We start from the raw sequence: 21,641 nt of genomic DNA on the forward strand, positions 1-21,641 counted from the left end.
AGCGGGATATCAAATCCAAACTCCTCCTCCTCCTCCTCCTCTTATTCCTATTCTTCTTCCATCCTCCGTCTAGGCAAGGAAGAAGTGTTACCACTGTTCCAGGAGACATTCCAGCCAGGCAAATGCAGTCAGTGAGAGTGCAGTGCAGGTTTGGTGAGGAGTGTAGCTTAGGGAGAATCCAGAGGGCCACACAGAGAGGGTTGGAATGGTGTATTCGGCCTCAAGATTCCCCACCTCACAGTAGGTTCACATAGAAAGAAGATTTTAGCTGAACTTTAGGAAGCATTCCTGATGGCACAAGTTATTCAGCAGTGGACCAGGCCGCCTCGGAACGTGGACTCTTTTGTTAGGGGACTGTGCAAGTCTCTGCTTTAAAACCTCTATCAGGAATCCTGTAGTAGTTGGCTCCCTGTATAGGCTGGTGGTTGGACTAGATGACATTGGAGAGACTCTTCCAACTTGATTATTTTAAGCATTACGAGCCAGACAGAATTCACTTTGTATGACATCCTAATGGTGAAGTATATTGTTGTCCTGAGACTCCCTGAGGACAGATTCCGTTATATTCATGGGGAATCTAGGTATTGTAGTGGCTAAATAGTAAGATGGATACATCAGGCAGAAGAGGTAGCTGTGTCGCTATGTCCCTCTCATGAACACTTTTGTCTGGCTCCAGCAATCTGTTTTATTTATTTAAAAATCCTCTCCTCCCTTCCCCTCAAAGTAGTGCTCTTGAGGTAACAGCAAGTCATAAGAACGGCAGGCATATAGCAGTAAAGCTTGCCTGTAAAAGGAAGAGAAAATCTAAAGATGTTAAAATGCTTTTCAGTGAAGTTAGTATTAAGAGCAAATAAAATTGGCTGTTAAAATAAAAACGTCTTAATCTGCTAACAAAACAATGTAAGTATTACTATTGCCCACATCTCTTTGATAAGGGTATTTCATGAATGAGGTGCCACCACTGAGAAGACCCTGTTTGCCACACCCTTAATCTCTGCCAATGCAGGCACTCAGAGGAGAGTCTCTGAAGCAGATCTTAACTTTAGGGGAGGCCCATCTGGAGGAAGAATGTTCTTTAGATGCCCTGGATGACCAAAGCTGTTAGGTCTTTTAAAATCCAGAAGTTCACCCAGAAACTTACTAGAAGCCAGCACAGATTTTTTAAGACGGGCGATAAATATTCAGATATGGTGTGGGAATGGGAGTTGTGATCTACACACAGAGAAATCTTCATTGTTCAGGCGTCCCCATTCCTTTTAGCAATGTATGGTCATTTCTATATAGCAGGGACAAGGCAATCTGTGGTCCTCCAGATGCTATTGGACTCCCGTTCCCATCAGCCCTAGCTGGGATGGTCAATGGCCAGGACTGATAGAAGTTGTAGTTTGGCAACATTTGGAAGGCCACAGGATCCCCATCCCTGCGTCACAGGCTTGCGCTTAAGCACTCTGTTGTTCCAAAGGGAAGTCAATGCATGCAGGAACATATGGGGCTCCAGTTCTGGAGGTAAGCCCCACTGGCTTCAGTAGGAAATATTTCCATACAATTGACTTAGAATCTGGCTGAAAAACATTGCTTTCTTGGCCTTATGCGATTTGTCGGTGTTTCCAGTCAGGACGCTAGAGCTGACGCTTGCTTAAACTGAAAGTTGGGAACATTTGGCCAAAACAGCTTCTTTAAATCAGTTCATGCTGCATGCAAATAATGTTTTGAAGTCCCCTTGTAAAAAATCCTGTTTTCCCCGGGAAATGACATCACTGTTTATAGCTTTCATCGATTCTCCCTTTATGACTAAGGCGAAATAAAAGACCAGCGATGTAATCCCCACGAGTCTCTTCCACCATATGCTGAGAAGCGTCCCTAGAGCACGTCTAGGGACTAGTGAGCAGCTTCCTCCCAATAAATTAGACATTAACAACATGCTCCAGACCCTGTGCTGGGAGTTGGTTCGTTGCTGGTGGGCGGTGACTGTGTAGGAGAGACGATGGTCTCTGACAGCACGAAATCCTCGGCTGAACGAGATCCAAGACTGCTGTCGAGATTGGCTTCTCGCTTCAAGAATGCTGTTAAAAGCAGCTGTAGGCTGACCCTTTTTTTATTGGGAACTGAAGTGGCAGTTCCAAGGACCAAGTCATGAGCATCCCCACCTGAGTAAGGTAGCATTCCCAGGGGCGGGCCAAACATGCAACTTGGTCTCGTGGTACCAAATGCAGCCCCTTTGCTGAAGCTAAGCAGGTCATGGCTTGGTCTGTGCTTGGATGGGAGACCACCAGGGAACGCCGCCTATGTGACCTTGAGTTCCCTGATGGAAGAGCGACAGGACATATATGCTCTTACTAAATAAATATAAATACATTTTTAAAATCCTCTAGGCTGCAATACAAATTGTTATTGGAGCAGCATGTGGTGGAGTTTGGCCAACTACCAAAATGTCTAAAGTGTTCCACTTTGACTTAGGGTAGGGCTGGGGAACCTGTGGCCCTCCCTTCCACATGTTTCTGGACTCCAATGCCCAAGAGCCCCATCCATCATTGCCAGTACCTAGGGATGATGGGAGTTGTAGTTCAGCATGACTCGGCGAGCGAGAACAAGTTCAGCTCCAGCTCAGAACGAATGCTGCAGACTTCCTTGGCCACCAGAGGAAGAAAGGAAAGCATGGTCTGGATAGTAGAGCCATTTTTCCAAACAGAGAATTGGGAAATAGAAAGAGAAACTGGCAAACAATCAGAACTGGGTGCCACCTCTCTAATGAGCCTTGCCATATATAAAAGAGCTGGAAAAGATAATAGAAAGGGGCTATCTTGAACGAAGGCTTGGAGCCCATTTCATAGGCCTTGAGGTGGGCAAACTGTAGCCTTTCTAGATATTGTTGGCCTCATGGCCAGTAAGCAGGGATAATGGGTGATGCCATTCAGCAACATCTGGAGGGCCAAAAATTCCTCAGCCCTGATTTAGGGTAAACCTATTCTGTCAGGATTCTGGACTGCTGACCTCTGAAGGCTTCCCTTTATTTCCCGTTCTCTAGGTTCATCCCCACCAACAAGACGGTGCGGACGGCAACTCTAACTAACGCCTGTGTGGACCACCCTGACCATCACGTAGCCTATCTGGAGCATGTCATCGTACGGGTTTCCATTGCACACCCACGCCGGGGAGACCTGCAGATAAACCTCATCTCTCCTTCTGGTACGAAGTCCCAGCTCCTGGCTAGAAGGTGAGCAGATGCCCTCTTGAGGGTTTGTAGCCTGGCTGGACTGAGGTCAAAAGGCATTTAGGGCCTGCTCCTCATGAATGCCAGTAGGTGGTGCAGGGTGGGGAGAGCTTGGATTTTGCAGGTGGGATTGCAACTCTACTAGGCCTGCCCATTCATATGCCTATTTTGGCATTAAATGGTATGGATTGTATTGAGTCGGGGGGGGGGGGCGTTTCTCAGAGGAGACCCATTGAAATTAATGTACCTAAGTGAGTCCTGGGCATTAATTTCAATGGGTCTACTCTGAGTAAAAGTTGGATGACGGCAACCCTATGTAAATAAATAATATAAAAGCCTTCCCATATTACTCAAAAGTTTAATAAATATATTATTATTACATTTATACCCCACCTTTCCACCAAGGAGCCCAGGGTGGTTCTCTCCCTCACCATTTTATTCTTCACCCAGTGAGCTTCACGGCTGAATGGGCATTTGAACCCTGCAAAGAGCCCTGCAAAGGCACTTGAGGTACACAGCAGAGCTGGGCTAGTGAGGGGTGTGACGTTGAGAGAGGGACTTGGCCTGGAGAGAACCTTGAAGGCCAAATATAGAGTCTCAGAGGGCCACATGTGTGGCTCCCACACCCGACACCCCTCACCCCTGCTGTATAGAGAACAGGAAGCCAGGTGGTTACAGGGAGATAGGCCCCTGGAGGACAACATGAGGCTGGGAACCAGACAGAAACCAGGGAGAACCTCCCTCCTGACCCCTGGAGGACAACAGTAGAACTGCACCCTTTCTCCTTGAGGCTGAGGCTCTGGGGAAGAATCCCATGGCAGTTTCCTGGTACCTCCAAGATCCGGTCCCCCCACCGAGGGCAATGTAATCAAGACTAGGTTGCACAATATGTCCACACTACACAAGAGGGGCTATAGGTAGCCACTGAAATCCACTGGCATTTGAGAACCGTTCAGCATTTTGTTGATGCCTGCCTTCATTGGTCTCTACTTCCAGCTGGACCTGTTTTGCATATTTGCAACAGGCTTTTCGGTCGTGCTGCTTTCTGCTCCCCCCCCCATTAGCACATGGTGATTGCATGCCCCTCTGCCAGCTGCAACTTCACGTACCGTGAACACGAGCAGGAGGCCATTACTGTCCTTTTGGATTTTCTTTTATAAAGATGCTGACATGGCTTGTGTTGCCAAGTCAGTCTGCTAATCCGGAAAAGCAACCGAAGCCCTCGAGATACAAGCTGCTCTATGGCAGCGGAGCTGAATCAAAACAGTTAAACATTCCGGGATGCATGCTAGTAGAAAGCAGCCAAGTGGGTCCAGAGACATGCATGCTGAAATAAGTCCCCCCTAGATCATGGGTAGGCAAACTAAGGCCTGGGGGCCGGATCCAGCCCAATCATCTTCTAAATCCAGCCCGCGGACGGTTCGGGAATCAGTGTGTTTTTACATAAGTAGAATGTGTCTATGCATTTATTTAAAATGCATTTCTGGGTTAATTGTGGGGCATAGGAATTTGTTCATCCCCCCCCCAAATAAAGTCTGGCCCCCAACAAGGTCTGAGGGACAGTGGACTGGCCCCCTGCTGAAAAAGTTTGCTGACTCCTGCCCTAGATCTCTTCCCCCACCACATAACTCCTCCTCTCCAATTTTTTATGGCAGATATTATTTCATTGTTCTGTTGATGTGTAGATGTTGGCAAAAAAATTGCTGTTCCTTTGGTGCCAAAAAGGAGAGTTTTCAGGGTTGATGGCAAAGTCGAATTTGGAGTTCTATTCCGAGTTTTAGTATGAATGGGTTGAATCCAACTAGTCCTACAGAGTAGGCATGGGGAACAGGGCCGGATTTAGGTTTGATGAGGCCCTAAGCTACTGAAGGTGGTGGGGCCCTTTATATGTCCAGCTGTCCTTTGTCAACAACTAATTGTCACTGTTTTTTGTGTTGAATATATGATATATGGTAATTTATGGACCAGTCCATGCAGAATGTAGGCACCCTATATATAGAAATGAGCAAACCAGTGATATTTTAGGGAGCAGGCTAGCAGGCGGGGCCCATTACTTACATCATAGGAGCCTACACAACACAAAACACTGTTGCTGTATGTAAGTTTTATTTTGTTTTTTATCTTATATCTTGGAAATGTACATCCAGGTGTTTTTTTTTTGCTTAAATTTTTGGGGGGGCTCCCAAGAGAGTGGGACCCTAAGCTATAAACTTGTTTAGCTTATACGTAAATCCGGCACTGATGGGGAACCTTCAGCCTGTGAGCCTAAATTAGGTGGTTGAACTAGATGGCCCACGAGTTCTCTTTGCCACCTCTTGGTGTGACCTTTTGATGTTTGTCATCCTATTAACAGACAGCACGATGATTCTAGTAATGGTTTTAAGCACTGGGAGTTCATGACTGTCCACTGCTGGGGAGAAAGGGCCGCAGGAGAATGGACACTGGAAATCCAGGATAAGCCATACCACGTGAGAAACCCAGACATGCAAGGTAAGTGCCTCTGGATTGTGTCTTCTCTTGCAGTGAGAGGCCCAAATGTTTGGTGCAGGTGAGACATGTGACAGGCTGCCACCCTACAACTCCCTTCCCTCTTCTCTCACCCCACAGCCACCAAAACTTGAAAATCAGCACATAAAACTCAAGCTTCCTCGCAGTGTTTGCATTGGCAATGTAGGGATTTCTTTTAACGCTTCTTGCATGCTGTTTTTTAGCTCTGGATGGGGCTGTTCTGTAGGTTGCGTCATACGGTATAGATCTATATTTATTTCTCGCTGGCTGAAGCTTTGCAGTGAGTTGACATATTAACAAGTGACGGTGTGTGTTTTTGTGCTTGGTACGCAGGCCTCTTCATTCCTTAGGAGCCGCTCCTTTCCCTCCAAGATTTCTGGCCCCTAGTCTCTCTCCCACCCCCCAATCCTGCTCCCAGTTAGAGTCATGAATGGTGTTCAGAAACATTTCCCCCCTGTTAATACAAGAGGGGACAGTGTTCTCGGGAACTGGCTGCAGTTTGGGCAGGAGGCAAAACATCATGAAATACCTCTGATACAAATGCCATTAAAAGGCCTCAAGTTGACGTTTAAACACTGAGCAACACATGTCAAGAGTCTGTGCCTTTCCAATAGGGTGTAAAAGGCTGGCGTAAGGACAGGATTGTTGTCATTTTCTTTCCTTGGTGTGATTCTGGGTCTCCAAACCTTGGCACTGAAATGAAGTGCCCCCCCCCCAAAAAGTGACCTTTGCTATAATTTTTCATTGAGGCTCTCACAGCTGACATAACAGTTATGGCTTAGCTTTGTCGAAGGGCTGACTTTTGATGCTGCTCTGCCCAGTTCCAAAATGGCTGCAGTGCGACTTCTGGCGCGGCGGCCATTTTGGAACTGGGCAAAGCAGCATCAAAAGTCACTTCTGAGCATGCTCCGCCCAGTTCCAAAATGGCGGCAGCGCTACTTTCGGTCTGCTATTTCCGGCCCGGTCCCTTATTTCTCTGACAGCAACTTGGCAGGTATGCCTGTGGCCCTTCTGCAAGCATCTACCAGCTAGACTTGGAATGGTCCCAGTCCAAGATCTTGGAGAATTGCTGCTGGCCAGTGTGGACCATACTGAGCTAGTTGGAACAATCATCTTAACTTTGTGTAAGGCAGCTTTCTTTGGAAAAGCGGCAGCCAGTGGTGGGTATGTGAGCCCCTTAAAAGAGAGGAGGGATAAATGGCGTATCTGCAACTTAAGTTCTGGAGATCATGCCTAAAGCCAAAATCGTGCATAGTCAAAACACGTTGAGCGCAATGGTGAGTGGGATTGCCGAAGTCATTTTTCCCAGACGCCTGCCCTCTTTCCTCCTCCTTTTTAATTTTTAAAAATTATTCTGCGTGTCAAGCTGAATGTGCGTAAGTTGCAGGCTTACTGTAAGTAAGTAAGTAAGTAAATAAATAAATAAATAAATAAATAAATAATGTGCTCGTTGTGGGTGCTGCTTGTGATCCCTGCACCCACTGGGAATGAGTTACTGCAGCTTCTTTTCTGAACGCCTCCCAACATATTTTAACCACCGGAAGCAGCAATAAATCCCTGGGAACAGATTCCTCCTCATGCCCTTCCTGGAGTGCTTTAGAGCAAATTTGTTCTGTGCTTAGGTGGATTACTTCTAATGCCCTTGATAGTTGTTATTTTAAACCCTCAAAGCCCACCCCATTCCTGAGCTTTCATTGGAAAGGCAACCCCCCCTTTCCCCCTTTTGCTTCTGTGATACCATTGCAGCACAATCCTAACCATGTCTACTCAGAAGTACAGTGGTGCCTCGCAAGACGAATTTAATTCGTTCCACGAGTCAATTCGTTTTGCGAAAAATTCGTCTTGTGAATCGCGGTTTCCCATAGGAATGCATTAGAATTTCTTTTTTTGCCCATAGGAACGCATTAATTAAATTTCAATGCATTCCTATGGGAAACCGCGATTCGCAAGACAATTTTTTCGCAAAACGGATTCGTCTTGCGAGTCACCATCAGATCGCAAGATGCATTCGTCTTGCAGGGCATTCGTCTTGCAAGGTACCACTGTAAGTCCTATTGAATTCAGTGGGGCTTTCTCCCAGATAAGTGGAGTTAGGATTGCAGACTTGAATCAGGCTGGTTGATACGTTTTAGGGTTTTTTTTCTTTTAACAGCAACAACAACAACAACAACAACAACAAAATATCGTAATGCTTATGAAAAGAATGAGCAAAAAGCAAGGAATTGTGCATGTTAGCAAATATTTAGCCGCCCCCCCCCCGAGAATGATTTAGTGCTTCTGCTTCATACCAGATGTATTAAATGCTTGAGTAGCCAGCCTTTTTGAGGACCATTTGTAAATCTTGGACAGCAGTTCAAGTTGCAATCTTTGGAGAAGGGTGACTGCACAGGCTTACAAACTGTCTTCCAGGGAGTCCTGAAGTCACTCAAAACTTGTCTGGAACTCCTCCAATTAAAACAAAGCTTTCCAACCTTTGGGGGCACATTTGGAATTTTGAGAAAGCACTATGAGCACGTGTCACAAAATGGCTGCTGTGGAAGTGTGAGAACACAGCTGGGCAGACCACGTTGAAGATCCCTCAGTTAGAAGACCATCTGTTCCGCAGACGAGCCGTTCTGAAAGACACCTTTCTCGCCACTACTGATCTTCCCCAGCAATATGCAGCCACCAAGAAATGAATGTTATTTATGTTGTGGTGGAGGCGTTGAAAAATATGATTCACCTTTCTGTAGTTTTAAGCACTAAAGGCCATTCAACTGTCTCATAACTCTGCCACCTCATTCTGAGGTCTGTGTTAATGAGGTCTTAAAAGGATGAAGGAGAAACTAAATTGTCAATCCCTGCATTCCCTTGTTATCTCAAAAAGTCACTTATGTGTATATTAGTTGCCTCATAACCAGTGTTGCTTGGGAAATATTGGAAACAAAAAAAAAATCAGTGCAGTTTTGAAAGGTTCGGTCTGCCATCTTGATTCAAAATGGCATCCAGGTGTATCCAAACATAGATGAAAACCTGCTTCTTAACCTCAGGAAGCATCTTGCAATATTTGGTTAGAGTATTTTAAGATACTCCAAATTGGTTCATTCCAAATGTGCATGGAATGAACCAATAGCTTTCCGAAACATACAGTAGACTTTTGTAATTTTCACACTTATTTAATTTGAATTGATGTTTTAATCACTTTATTTGAGCATTGAAACATTTCAAAAGAGTAAACACATTTACCAAGATTTCATTAAGCACTCATTTCAAACGTAACTGCTAATTTTCTCTTCCACGTTCTCTTTTCAGAGCCATCAAGGATCAAAATCATTAAAAGAGATCAACATCAGAATAGGATTAGTTCTAGCAAGACTTTTACACATCTCCCTTTTGGAGCGAATATTTACCTGAAATAGGGATCATTTTCACAAGAAATCACCCTTGAAATTAGGATGCAAAGCTGCCGTAATTTGCATAGGTGTTTTATCCATTTTAAGTAATTGTGTCCATTACAACCTTGTCAAATAATCCATTAGTAGGTGGTACCTGGGAGCATTTCCATCAGTTAAGGCAGATGACTGATTATTAACAGTTAATAGACTTAATGACCTAGATCATACATAATGCTAAGTGTTTGTTCATTTAAGGCAGCCTTCCCCAGCCTGGTGCCCTCCAGATGTTTTGGACTGTTAATTCCCATCATCCCTCATCATTGGCCATGCTGGCCTAGGATAATGGGAGTGTAATCCAAAACATCTGGAGGGCACCAGATTGGGAAAAGCTGTTTTAAAAAATTGTTTAAACCATGGTTTGTTTAACAAAGCATGAGTTAACCATGACTTGTCCCACGGACAATCAAACAAACTATGCTTTGTTCCTCCAAACTTGGGTTGTTTTCCAGCTGCTCTTGCCTCATGCTTTTGTAGCTTGGTGAATCCCTGGGTTGGGATGGCCAGGCAAGCCATAGTTAAGGAAGAGTGCTAGGTTCACACTTCAATGCCAAGTAATCATTTTTTAAAAAGTTGTAAGGTAACAACAAGCTGTGGCTTATGATTGTGGTTTGTTGGGAGTAAACAAACCCCTGGACAGGGTCCAGACTATCATATAAACCATAGTTTAATGCACTGTTGCTCAGTGTTAACGTGCAAACCAGCACAATATTTATGAATGCCGAATCTTTTGCAGGAAAGTTAAAAGAATGGAGCCTCATTTTATATGGAACAGCTGAGAGCCCATCCTCGAATTCCAGCTCCCATCACTCCAGGTCAAGGATGCTGGAGATGCCATCTTCTGACATGGAAGCCTCAAAAGCGGCTTTCTTCCAAACTCAGATGGAGATACTGGAGGATGACGAGGAATACACAGGTAAAGTGCCCAAATCCCATTTCTCTGTCTGACCCTCCCTCCCTCTCCTGCCTCAAACTCCACTTCCTTATGCAAACAACCGGAGCTGTCACTCCCCCCCCCCTGGAAAAACTAGGAGATGGTTTGTAATCCAGTACTCCAAGACCTCTGTTGCCAAGTCCACCACAAGTACTATGAACAGAGATGGTACTCCATTGGCTTCAAAAAAAAATTGACCCTATCCAAAACTAGTACAATGTTTTGTCCATTCCCCATTGGCATTCAGCAAGTACAGGAATCCCTTAAGATTCCTGAGAAAGTTGGGATTTGGTTTCCATGTTTCTAATTCCAAACTGGTTAATCCCAAATGCATGGTGCTGCCCCTACTAGCATAAAGGGAATTAAAACCGCATTGCAACAGGAAGTTTCCAAGCCTTTTTGGGGTTATACAGATAAATTTCCGACAGGTATGGACAATGCCTCTTAAATTTCAGAATGCGATTTGATTTGATTTATTGTATTTCTATGCCTCTTTCCATTCAAATGAATCCCAGAACAGCTTACAAACAATAACGTCATAGAACATCACAAAGGCAGGATAAATAATCTAAAATAATTGACGACCATCAATAAAACAATAAGCTGAGCGTCACAATTACAGCAAAAGTCATAATATATGATTAACAAATCAATGTGGCGTTTATAATCTCCATCTGGTACGCAGGCTGAGACCCTACCTGCCCACGGACTGTCTCACCAGAGTAGTGCATGCTCTGGTTATCTCCCGCTTGGACTACTGTAATGCGCTCTACGTGGGGCTACCTTTGAAGGTGACCCGGAAACTGCAATTAATCCAGAATGCGGCAGCTAGACTGGTGACTGGGAGTGGCTGCCGAGACCACATAACACCGGTCCTGAAAGACCTTCATTGGCTCCCAGTACGTTTCCGAGCACAATTCAAAGTGTTGGTGCTGACCTTTAAAGCCCTAAACGGCCTCGGTCCAGTATACCTGAAGGAGCGTCTCCTCCCCCATCGTTCTGCCCGGACACTGAGATCTAGCGCCGAGGGCCTTCTGGCGGTTCCCTCGCTACGAGAAGCCAAGTTACAGGGAACCAGGCAGAGGGCCTTCTCGGTAGTGGCACCCACCCTGTGGAATGCCCTCCGACCAGAGGTCAAAGAGAATAACAATTACCAGACCTTTAGAAGGCATCTTAAGGCAGTCCTGTTTAGGGAAGCTTTTAATGTTTGATGGATTTCTGTATTTTAATGTTTTGTTGGAAGCCGCCCAGAGTGGCTGGGGGAACCCGGCCAGATGGGCGGGCTATAAATAAATTATTATTATTATTATTATTATTATTATCTACATAACAATATTATCAACATTCACAGAATAGCAACTGAAAAGATAAGCCCTGCTAAGTTTATGCATACACTCCCCACGCCCCCATAATTCAGTTCATTAAAATACACATGAAATACATACACATAAAGTGGGGGTGCAGAAAGCCACACCAGTAGTCCTTCCCCCTTTTTCATGACCAGGGCATGGCAAATCTCTCAATTTCAGTTTCTCAATTTTTCAGCCTTACGCTCAGTTCTCCACATCAGCTTGCCTTTTCTTTTTAAATTATTATTCCCTTATGAAATTTCATTGGTATCACGTTGCTAATTTATCCTAATATACACAAATCTGTATGCAGTTTGGTCTAATATGCACAGTTTTGCAAAGCAATTTCTCCTCATAGAAAGCATTTTTGTATGTTATTTCACGACCATATGCAAACTGTAGCCTATACCTTTTTGTACACGTTTCTTCGCTAGAGGACTGCATAGCAAAATCCAGAAAAGGTGTGAATCTCGAAGTATGGCTGCGTTTCAGTTCCTGTATTTGCTTTGTAATGTATGCATTTCCTGTAGTTTTGCTCGATCTTTAGAACCCTCCCCAGGAAAGGTGGCTTAACTGATTTCCTCTCAATCTTCAGAAAACCAGAAATGCCTGTCCTGTTTCAGAGGGGTCCCATGCATCCGCGATCCCTCTCCTTTCTCTGCAAATATGTGGGCAGCAGACTCATCCTAAGTGAGAGGGGCTAAAGATGTGCAGGAGCTAACATAGCCTTGCTCAGCACAGCAGGGTTGAGGATCTTGTGGCCTTCCAGCTGTTTCTGGGCTACATCTCCTATCATCCTGGATCCCTGGCTATTCTGGCTGGAGCCAATGGGAGCTGAAGTATAGCAGCATCCAGAGGACCACTGGTTCCTCATCCCTGCACTACAGCATGACAGGTGTGAAGCACCACCATTGCCTAGAAACCATAGCCTGGGAGTACAGAACACCAAGGAGGCAGTATTAACTTGTGTGCTGGTACAAGGAGCTACTGGGCTGCTCTGTAGTTGCAGACAGGACCACTGCTGCTGGTTCCACTTTTGTGTCTATCTTGCTATATGCATAAAAATGTAAGACTGTTATCACGCAGCCCCCATTGGAGGATTTGTAGTGGTGCATCACAGTCCTGGATTTGCATGAACTCGGAATAGGAGAAGGGAGCAAAACAGAAAGCAGGTTTTAAATGGTGGCTTTAAACAACAGCAGAGGCTTGAATAATTAAGGCAGAGGAGCTGTAAGGAGAAAAAGGTTAGATGAGATGTAAAGGGAGAGGGGTGGGGTTTGGCAAGCAACACAAGCAAAGACAGCAGTCCCTAGTAAATTTAGATGCACCTTTAAGACTGAACTGTGTCTCCAGTTTTAATCCGAGGGGGGAAATGCAACCACCCAACATCCCGGACACCAAAAGTTTTGGAAATGTGCATGCCTTTTTAATGGCCACCTCCTTGAGACAATTAAGTGGACAAGCTGTATTGCCAGGGTGAGACGTTCAATTGGCCTGGTAGCTCCACTTTAGGCCTTGTAACTCAAAGCCCCATAAAGAAATGAGCAAGAAATGTGAGCTGCTGCTGCTGCTGCTGCTGCTGCTGCTGCTGCTGCTGCTGCTGGCTTGGCTGATATCCTGTATACTAATATTATGGCTGTGAGATAAATGTTAGGTTCTGTTTGACTCTTGGTTTATACAGCCTCTTCCTGTGAGCCAAGAATTCAAGAGTGGCTGAATGGGTTTCTTTGGACAGAGCCCACTCCTCCTGTTAAAAACCGGCTGCAGATGCAGCTTTGTTGTCCTTCCAAGCTCTGCCCAACCCTCCCCAGTGTTATTAAATTATTCACACAAAATTTATTGTCGCGTTTGGAGTCTTTTTCCAGGTGGTCTTATAAACGTTGGCGAAACCCTCAAAAATGTAGAATCATACACAGCTGCATAGCTCAGCTCAGCTTTGAAATGTGTCCCAATATTGGACCTCTGTGTTTTGTGGGACATGCAAGTTCTTGTGCTCATTTATGTCATTTTGGGCGGCGCTTGCCATAATACCTTTGACTCTTTTTGCTGGCAATATCTGGATTCTAGAAGTAAACAAAACCACGCTTAGGGTACTTATACCTTTGAGTGTATCTATCAATACCAATGAAATCTGGACCCCAAGCAAGACATTTTCACAATTCAGGGATGGATTCCAGACAGACCAAAGCATTTGCACAGGGACAGTGAAGGGTGTGGCCTGGAGACAGTCCTGGGACTCAGCTATACAGCTGCAAATAAAATGTTATGATTTGGGCCATTGGGGGGGACCTGGCCCCTACCCCCCAAAATATGGGGGGGTCCAAAGGGCTCGGCCCCCAGGAGCTGGTGGCCCTTCCTCTGTGTGTTGCCTTTCAGCTAGATATACTATTTTCTGTGCATAGACATGGGCAAATGTTTTGGAGTAGTCTGTATCTTCTTTCAGAGTGACTTAAGTTGTGTTTCCCACAAGGTTTCAGTGTTTGCAACAGAACTTGAACGCCATTCTCCTGAAACTGAAGCACCTTGTATTTTCAGCGTCTGCAAATGCATACAATGGTTAAAAAGCTCCCCTTTCATGCTGATTGAGCAGCTTTAGGATGCCAGAGATAGGGACCCTGCTACAGGAACAGTAATGGGCCTTTGACCCCCTGTGACTCTCCCCACCCCCTAACCACTAAACGACTGATCATGGTGCAGTCTGAAGCGGGACACCTAAAGGAGAGCTAAGCGGTGGACCCCTTTTTCAAAACCTAAGTTGGTTTCAGGCTCCTCGTGCCAGGCATACACTGACCGAAAGAGCCTTGCTGGTTTTTGGCTCTCAGTATGATTATGGTAAATGGGGTTGGGGAAGGAGGGGAAATGAGTGCAAAGTATTCCCAGCGTTTTTGGGTCTTTTGTTTTTTTTAAATCCTACTGGTATGTGGTACACTTGATGGAATGTACACCGGATGCAATTTTGTAGGTTGAACTAGGAGGAGTTTTATATCTCTTCTTTCAGCAGAACTGTCTGTCTCTCTAAGGTCCGTGCCATACGGAATGTGGCGACAAAGGATGTGATGGCCCCAACGCCGACCAGTGCCTGAACTGTTTCCATTTCAGCCTCGGGAGCCTTAAAACTGGCAGGTAAAGTGCCTTTCAGGTTGGACAGAAGTCTTGTCGCACATGTTAGCTTTCTGAAGGAGCAGGTGCGGCGGTTTAGTGGTGGGGCAGGACATGGGAGAGCGAGGTTCAAATTCCCACTCAGCCATGGGTGAGTGACCGTTCATTGTCTCTCAGCCTAACCTACCTTGCAGGGTTGTTGTGTGAAGCTGAAATAGGGAGGGGGAGAAACAAGTATACTATCTCAAGCTCCTTGGGGGCAGGGCAACTGGGATATAAATGTAAAAAAAACAAAACAAAACAGTAATACTCCAATCATATCTATATTTTCTAAAGTTAAGTTGTATTGATTTTTTTATGGAGTTAACTTTCAAGCATGCTGAGGTTTGCAGCCTCCTTATAATTCTTCCAGTTTATGATTGACATAATATATATGAAACAGGGGGTCCAACAATGAGGTGAGGATTACGTGAGGATGTGAGCTGCAGGCCTGGGTGGGTGCTTGTCTCCCTCACTCCTCCTCTTCTGTGGCCCCTTCTGTATATTATTGATAATAATAATAGTTTGTTATTTCTACCCCACCCATCTGGCTGGATTTCCCCAGCCACCATGGGCGGCTCCCAACAGAATATTAAAAACACGATAACGCATCAAACAATAAAAACTTCACCTAAACAGGGCTGCCTTCAGAGGTCTTCTAAAAGTCAGATAGTTGTTTATTTCCTTGACATCTGATGGAAGGGCGTTCCACAGGGCGGGTGCCACTATCGAGAAGACCCATCTGCCTGGTTACCTGTAACCTCACTTCTCGCAGGGAGGGAACCGCCAGAAGGCCCTCGGAGATGGACCTCAGTGTCCAGGCTTCAGTTTGTGGGCCCCCAGAAGGTTTCCTAGAGGGAATGTGGCCCTTAGGCTGAAAAAGCTTCCCTGCCCTTGCTATAAAGGAAGAGGAGCTGATTGGCTTGATCCAGCAGTCTCTTCTTATGTCTCCGGAAGCCACATGTTGGCAAAGCAAACAGATGAATGGGCGATCCAGAGAATCATGCAACATTTAGATGGCAGGAAAGAACTGTGATGCTCACAATGGAGACGGGACCATAATAACTATGCTGGTTGTGCTCATTTTCCTTGTGTTTTTCTCCCCACCCCCCAGGAAGTGTGTAAATTCCTGCCCCCCTGGCTACTTTGGGGACACTTCGCAGCGGAAATGCCGCAGATGCTACAGGGGCTGTGAAGCGTGCTTGGGCAGAAGCCAGAACTCGTGCACAGCCTGCAAACGCAGCTTCTATCACCACCAAGAGACGAATACGTGTGTGATGCTGTGTCCAGCTGGGTTTTACTCTGATGAGGGTAAGGAAAGGAAATGCTTCTCAGCTAAGGGCTGCCAACCAATTGATGGTGTATTTTTTACCCAATATAATTGTCTCTGTGTTACGGTAATTGATCTCAAGTTGTGCATATTGTCAACCCTTCATTGTAGCTTCCCACCTTTAAGGAAAAATATTGAAGGAAGGGTAAAAGCACCTACAATTTGATAAACAGATACCAACCCCCTTTGTTAGAAAGAGAAGCTTTAGAAGTATTTTCTTTTTCATTCTCTCTCACAGTAACACAGTATAACCAAAATAGCCTCAACAAGTTCATAATTATGAAACATTTGCAGCACCAGCCGTTAACATTTGTCCTTGCCCATTAAAAATGGGAACCATTAAACAAGCTTTTAATTATTATGCTGTTTTAAATCTTCACTTTTATCTCCAAAACAATGAGGTCTAGAAACTTATTAATTTAAAGCTGAAATTCATAAGTTTTGTGAGTTTTTCTTTTGATCATAAAAACTAAGAACTAGTTTCCCACCTGGTCTAAAAACAATTATACTCTTAGTACTGTATTAGATTATTGTGAATTTGACAAATAGAATGCAAGAATCTGAAGCTTATGAACTCCAATATCTGCAACTGATCATCTTTCTGATTCCCCCTCTTCCCCAATAAAGGTCAGAGACGTTGTCAGAAATGTCACCAGAATTGTAAGAAATGTGTTGGTGAGATGGACAAATGCACTGTCTGCAAAGATGGATTCAGGTAAATTGCTAATGGAAAAAAAATAGTGCTAGGCTTTCAGAATTTATTCTGAAAAAACTAACATTGAATTTATCAAATTATTTAATAGGGGAAACGGGTCAAAACTAGGCATGTACAGTTGACCCCCCCCCCCCGTTGCTGGATCAGGCCAGACAAGAGTCCATCTAGTTGGATATCCTCCCCCCCCCCCAAGTGGCCAGCCAGGCTCCCCCTTGGACATTCACAACCAGGCCGCGAAAGCAACAGTAGTTTGTCGCTATCACCTGGTACACAGAAATTCCAGTTTACCGGAGCTTTGTTCTTCTCCTCCCTACCCCCACACACCTGTAATCTTGCATACCTGTGCAATCTCTTGTAGTAGAGTCTGTAAGAATTTGGGTTGCTGGGAATTGTAGTTCTGTGAAGGTTCAGCTACAGTTTCCACCCCTGCCCAGCCTAGGTACAAATGGAACTGGGACATGGGGAACCTGCCTGTTATAAGGTTGCAGCCCTCCTTCTCCTGCTTTACCAGCAGCGTTGTTTTTATTATTTTATTACTAAATGCATTACCCACCCTTCACCAGCAGGTCCAAGGGTGGGTACAACAATTTAAAATTTAAAACAGGAATAGAGTGAGCCCTGAAAGCACACGTCTCAGGTGTCGAAGGTCAGGATAAGGGGCTGCATCTTCAGCATCAGCTGCAAGCTGCAAGGTGAAAGTGTCAGGCACACATCGGTGGGGAGGAAATTCCACAACCCAGGGGCTGCCACAGAGACTACTCCCAGCCCCCCCCTCCAAGTTTCTGAGGGAGGTGGAACTGTCAAGAGGACCACTCCACTGATTTTAACACCTGGGAAGGTCTGTAGTGAAGGAGGCAGACTTTCAGCTATTTGGGGCCTACGTCATTTAGGACTTTAAACACGCCATGAGCACCCTGAGTTGGGCCTAGAAAGGAACTGGCAACCATGCGCTTACCTACATCTTAAATTCAAATTTCCTGCAGTAGATGTGTTTGTAAAAGGAGAGGGTGCAAGCATCTTTCTGGAGAGGGAGGGCAGAGGGAAAGCAAATAAATATGTTTATGTTGAACTTTATGAAACACACATTTTTCTGTCTGGACTCAGATGCCTCCTTCAGACTTGCCTAAGTCAGGCTGTGTGTGTTGTGTACTGATTATTCCAAGCAAGCTGTGTTTACTTAACACGACGGCATGAAGATTCACCCTATAGTTTTTGCTCTGTGCTGAAAATGTCTGCTTAAGAGAACAGAGGGCTCACCCTGACTTTCCTGATGGTCCCACCACTTTCCTCCGGGGAAACCCACTCTTTAGTGCTGAATTGGAGCAAATGTCAGTTGGGTTTTCCGCAGACTGATGTTTGCTCCAATTCAGTGCTAAAGAGCAGGGTAAATGGAAAACCACCTGGCCCCGTGCTTTCTAAGCATGAGACAAGCAGAAGCAAGCACGAGTCCTGAATGAGGATCTTTCAGAAATGATTTGAGAAACTTTCCTTGATTAGCCTTGGCTAACTGATTGAGCTACAAACATTTTTCCATTCACCCCCACCCCCAAAAGCCACCATGTTTCTACAATATAAATAGCATGATCCCAGAACATATTTTATTTTGTTAAAGGCGATGTAGGGGAAGTCTAGCAATCAGCTGTGCAACCTTGGTTTAAACCAGTATTTCCCAAACTTGGGTCTCCAGCTGTTTTTGGACTACAACTCCTATCATCCCTAGCTAGCAAGACCATTGATCAGGGATGATGGGAATTGTAGTCCCAAAACATCTGGAGACCCAAGTTTGGGAATCACTGGTTTAAACCTAAGTGCTATTAGGAAGCGGGGCATCTAGTTTGAGTCTTTTTAGTTTAGAGAAAAGGCGAGTAAGGTGATACTGTATATTATTATGTATGGTGTGGAGAAAGTAGAAAAGAGAAAAGTCTTCCTTCCCATCTCAAAATACTATAACTCACTGGGGACAGCCAACGAAACTGAATATTGGAAGATCCAGGACAAAAAAAGTTGCCAGATGCAGCAAATAAATAAGAGGTATAGATTCATGGCTAAGTATAACAAGTTAAAACCTTGATCCAACAAGTAACACAGATACCCTGCCCTGCATCTTCTTTTTGAAGAGTGGGGCAGGCATAGAACTTAGCACAGCAAGCCGCCTAGTCCGAGGACTGGGCAAGCACACAGACACTCCTTTGAGTGGGTTGGGCTTATCCTTGTCTCTGTGTCCTTGGAGTTGGCTCTCAGGTATCTCCTCCTCTGGAGGAGGCCCCTCACGGACAGGAGGGGGTGCAAAGGGTGGCTTCTCAGTAGGAGGCACTTGACTAGGGCTGTCCAGCATCGCAGGAGAAAAACACTCCTCTGCCAACTTGCTTGGAGCTTCCCCTAGTCCCAGCTCTCTATTACCCAGACTACTGGCCTCTTCTCCAGACTCAGGCACGTCCTGGGGTCCGGATTCCACCCTCCCCATTCTGCCAGGACCCCTCCCCAGGGTGATCCTGAGCACCTCCAAGACAACTTCACGGGACTCACGGCAATACCTTCCTTAAAATGGAATCTCTATTGGAAGATTAGTTTCTTTATAATCCCCATTTGGTTCTCCCTTGCCTTCTCCAGTAATAAAGTTCCATCTTGCCTTCATGAGGAAAATGATACATGGCAACTCCGAGTGGATTTAGGAAGATGGGTCCCACTGATAGGTTTTCCCCCAGGAAAGAAGCGGAACTTAAAATGTCAAACACCAGAAGCTTTATCTGAACAATTTGTTCAAGTGGGAGCCCCAAGGCCACCTCGAGCAGCTGCACGCCTGTGTTGCTTCACTGCAGAGCCCAAGGCCTCCTTGCCTGATTCATTTATAGGGCAGTAATTGGTCTGAAGTGACTGCTTCAATAACGGCACTTTGGCTAAAGTGGAAAATTGCAAGTTGCCTCCAAAGATTATCTACTTCCTAGGAAAGGGGGGGGAGAAGTATCTTTTTATTGTCCGCTAACTTTCTTAAGCTGCTCCCCCAAAATCATGGCTTGTCACCTTGAAGAGCATTTTGCCAGCAACGTTTCTGTCTCTGCTTATTAAAAAAAGAAAAATCTTCCAGGGCGAAACCAAGAGATGTTTACAGGGACGGTTCAGCTGTAAATCAGGCTCACCGAGGAAGTGCAGATGGACCTGAGGAATCTGTCCCCATATCTCTATAAAGTAATGATGGTCTGGTCTTGAACTGATCATTCTGTAGAGTTTGGGCCTTTTGGCCTAAAAAACATCACCTTATTTTTAAATGGAAGGATGGTGTGATGAAAAACCTCGACCAGGTGTGGGGTACTTTTTGGCCCTTCAAAGGTTGCTGAACTACAGCTCCCAGCAGCCCCAGCAAGCATGGACAGTGGACAGAGATGATGGGAATTGTGGTTTTGCAACATCTGGAGAGCCAAAAGTTTCCCACACCTGGCTTAGACCAAGGATGAAAGTTCTTCATGTGGTGGAGAGTGTGAGAGACTGGAGACAGACGGGATCTGGGTTCAAATCCCCACTCAGCTGTATGTGTGGCCAAGAGTGGGGCTGATTAGTATAACCCCACTGCCCCTTCATACATTGACAGAAAGTGTGCGGCATTCATATAACTCAGTACTGTCTACACCAGGCACCCCCAAACTTCGGCCCTCCAGATGTTTTGGACTACTGTTCCCTTCTTCCGCAACCACTGGTCCTGTTAGCTAGGGATCCTGGGAGTTGTAGGCCAAAACATCTGGAGGGCCGCAGTTGCCTGGTCTACACTGTCTGGCAGTGGCTCTCAAGGGAGGGAGTTTTATCCCAGCTCTACCCAGAGATGCCTGGGATTGAACTCTGGACCTTCTGCATAGAAACCAAACGTTCTACTACTGAATTGCAGTGTCTGCCTTGCGTTATCTTTCAGGGATACCTGACTCCTAGCTTGTGCCATTGGAGCATGTTTCGACAAGTACACAGCCTTGATGAGATCATAGCTACTAAAAGTAATCAAGAAGGGGGCGTTTCTCACACAATTCATCATCTGCACAGATATATGAGTGCATGGCTAGGCGCAGGAGTCGTAATGAGTATTGGTCAGTGAATATGTGCTTGCCAGGCTGATGGGAGTTGGTCCAAAACATCTGGAGGGCACCAAGTTGGCAAAGGCTGGTATATGGACCATGGCACCTGGCATAAGTGCAAGCAGCACTGCAGAAATGGTTGCATGCTACACAACGGCATAGAGAAAATAAGCAGGCCTTTGCACGTGATGAAGTATTCCTAAGGACCAACCTACATTATAACACGAGCAAACATTTGCAATGTACACTCCTGTTTCGATTTTGGTTGCTATTTGACATCTGTATGGCTAACGCATCATGTAGCTCAGCTCTTAGCCAACCAAATGCTACCAAAGAACATGCACTCCTAACAGTAGGACACATCCATTGGTTCAAGGGCAATTCTCCATCATGTCAGGATTGTTCATGACTTCATCTGTGTAGAAATCACTTTGGGGGGGGGGGGAGCGTGAGACTATGGTCATGCCCCCAGCAGCACTACCACATCTTCATATGCTGCAGATACATAAGCAGAGCTTGTTGTCCGGTTTGGGTAGATATGTAGAGGTTGCAGGATCGACCTTTTGGCCGTGATCCTGTTCTGCTTCCTTGTCTCCATTTCTCCATGGGCGATTGCACGAACAATTCTATAGCGTTCCTTGATCTGTACTCAGTGGCTTTGCCAAAGGAACAGTTGACCTCAGCTGGATGTTAGTAGCTCCACTAATGAATGGTTGGATGAAATTCCATGGTCTGCTAGGTTAGATGGCCTTGGATGGTTTAAAAGTTATTCAAGGGACCTTTCTAACATTTCAGCCCCAATCACATCAAGGCACAGCAACCTCTTCTGTAAGAAAGGGTCACTGCTGGAGAAATTACAAAAAGGCAGCCAAAAGCTAGGAACCTTTTGGGGGGCAGGCATAGCCTTTTAGAGATGCAGTTTTTCTGATTCCACACACACACACACACACACACACACACACACACA

General features: G+C 45.4%; 1 protein-coding gene across 1 annotated transcript in view; it reads left to right on the forward strand.

The window, feature by feature from the left end:
- Positions 1-21,641, forward strand: part of PCSK6 (proprotein convertase subtilisin/kexin type 6) — a 95,222-nt gene that overhangs the window by 61,568 nt on the left and 12,013 nt on the right. The window contains exons 12-17 of the mRNA XM_035130465.2: positions 3,026-3,214; positions 5,565-5,701; positions 9,887-10,066; positions 14,454-14,556; positions 15,686-15,882; positions 16,529-16,616. Of these exons, the coding sequence (XP_034986356.2) occupies positions 3,026-3,214; positions 5,565-5,701; positions 9,887-10,066; positions 14,454-14,556; positions 15,686-15,882; positions 16,529-16,616 (894 nt within the window). The remainder of the gene's footprint in view (positions 1-3,025; positions 3,215-5,564; positions 5,702-9,886; positions 10,067-14,453; positions 14,557-15,685; positions 15,883-16,528; positions 16,617-21,641) is intronic.

The sequence above is a fragment of the Zootoca vivipara genome, chromosome 14, assembly GCF_963506605.1.
Source record: "Zootoca vivipara chromosome 14, rZooViv1.1, whole genome shotgun sequence".
NCBI lineage: Eukaryota > Metazoa > Chordata > Lepidosauria > Squamata > Lacertidae > Zootoca > Zootoca vivipara.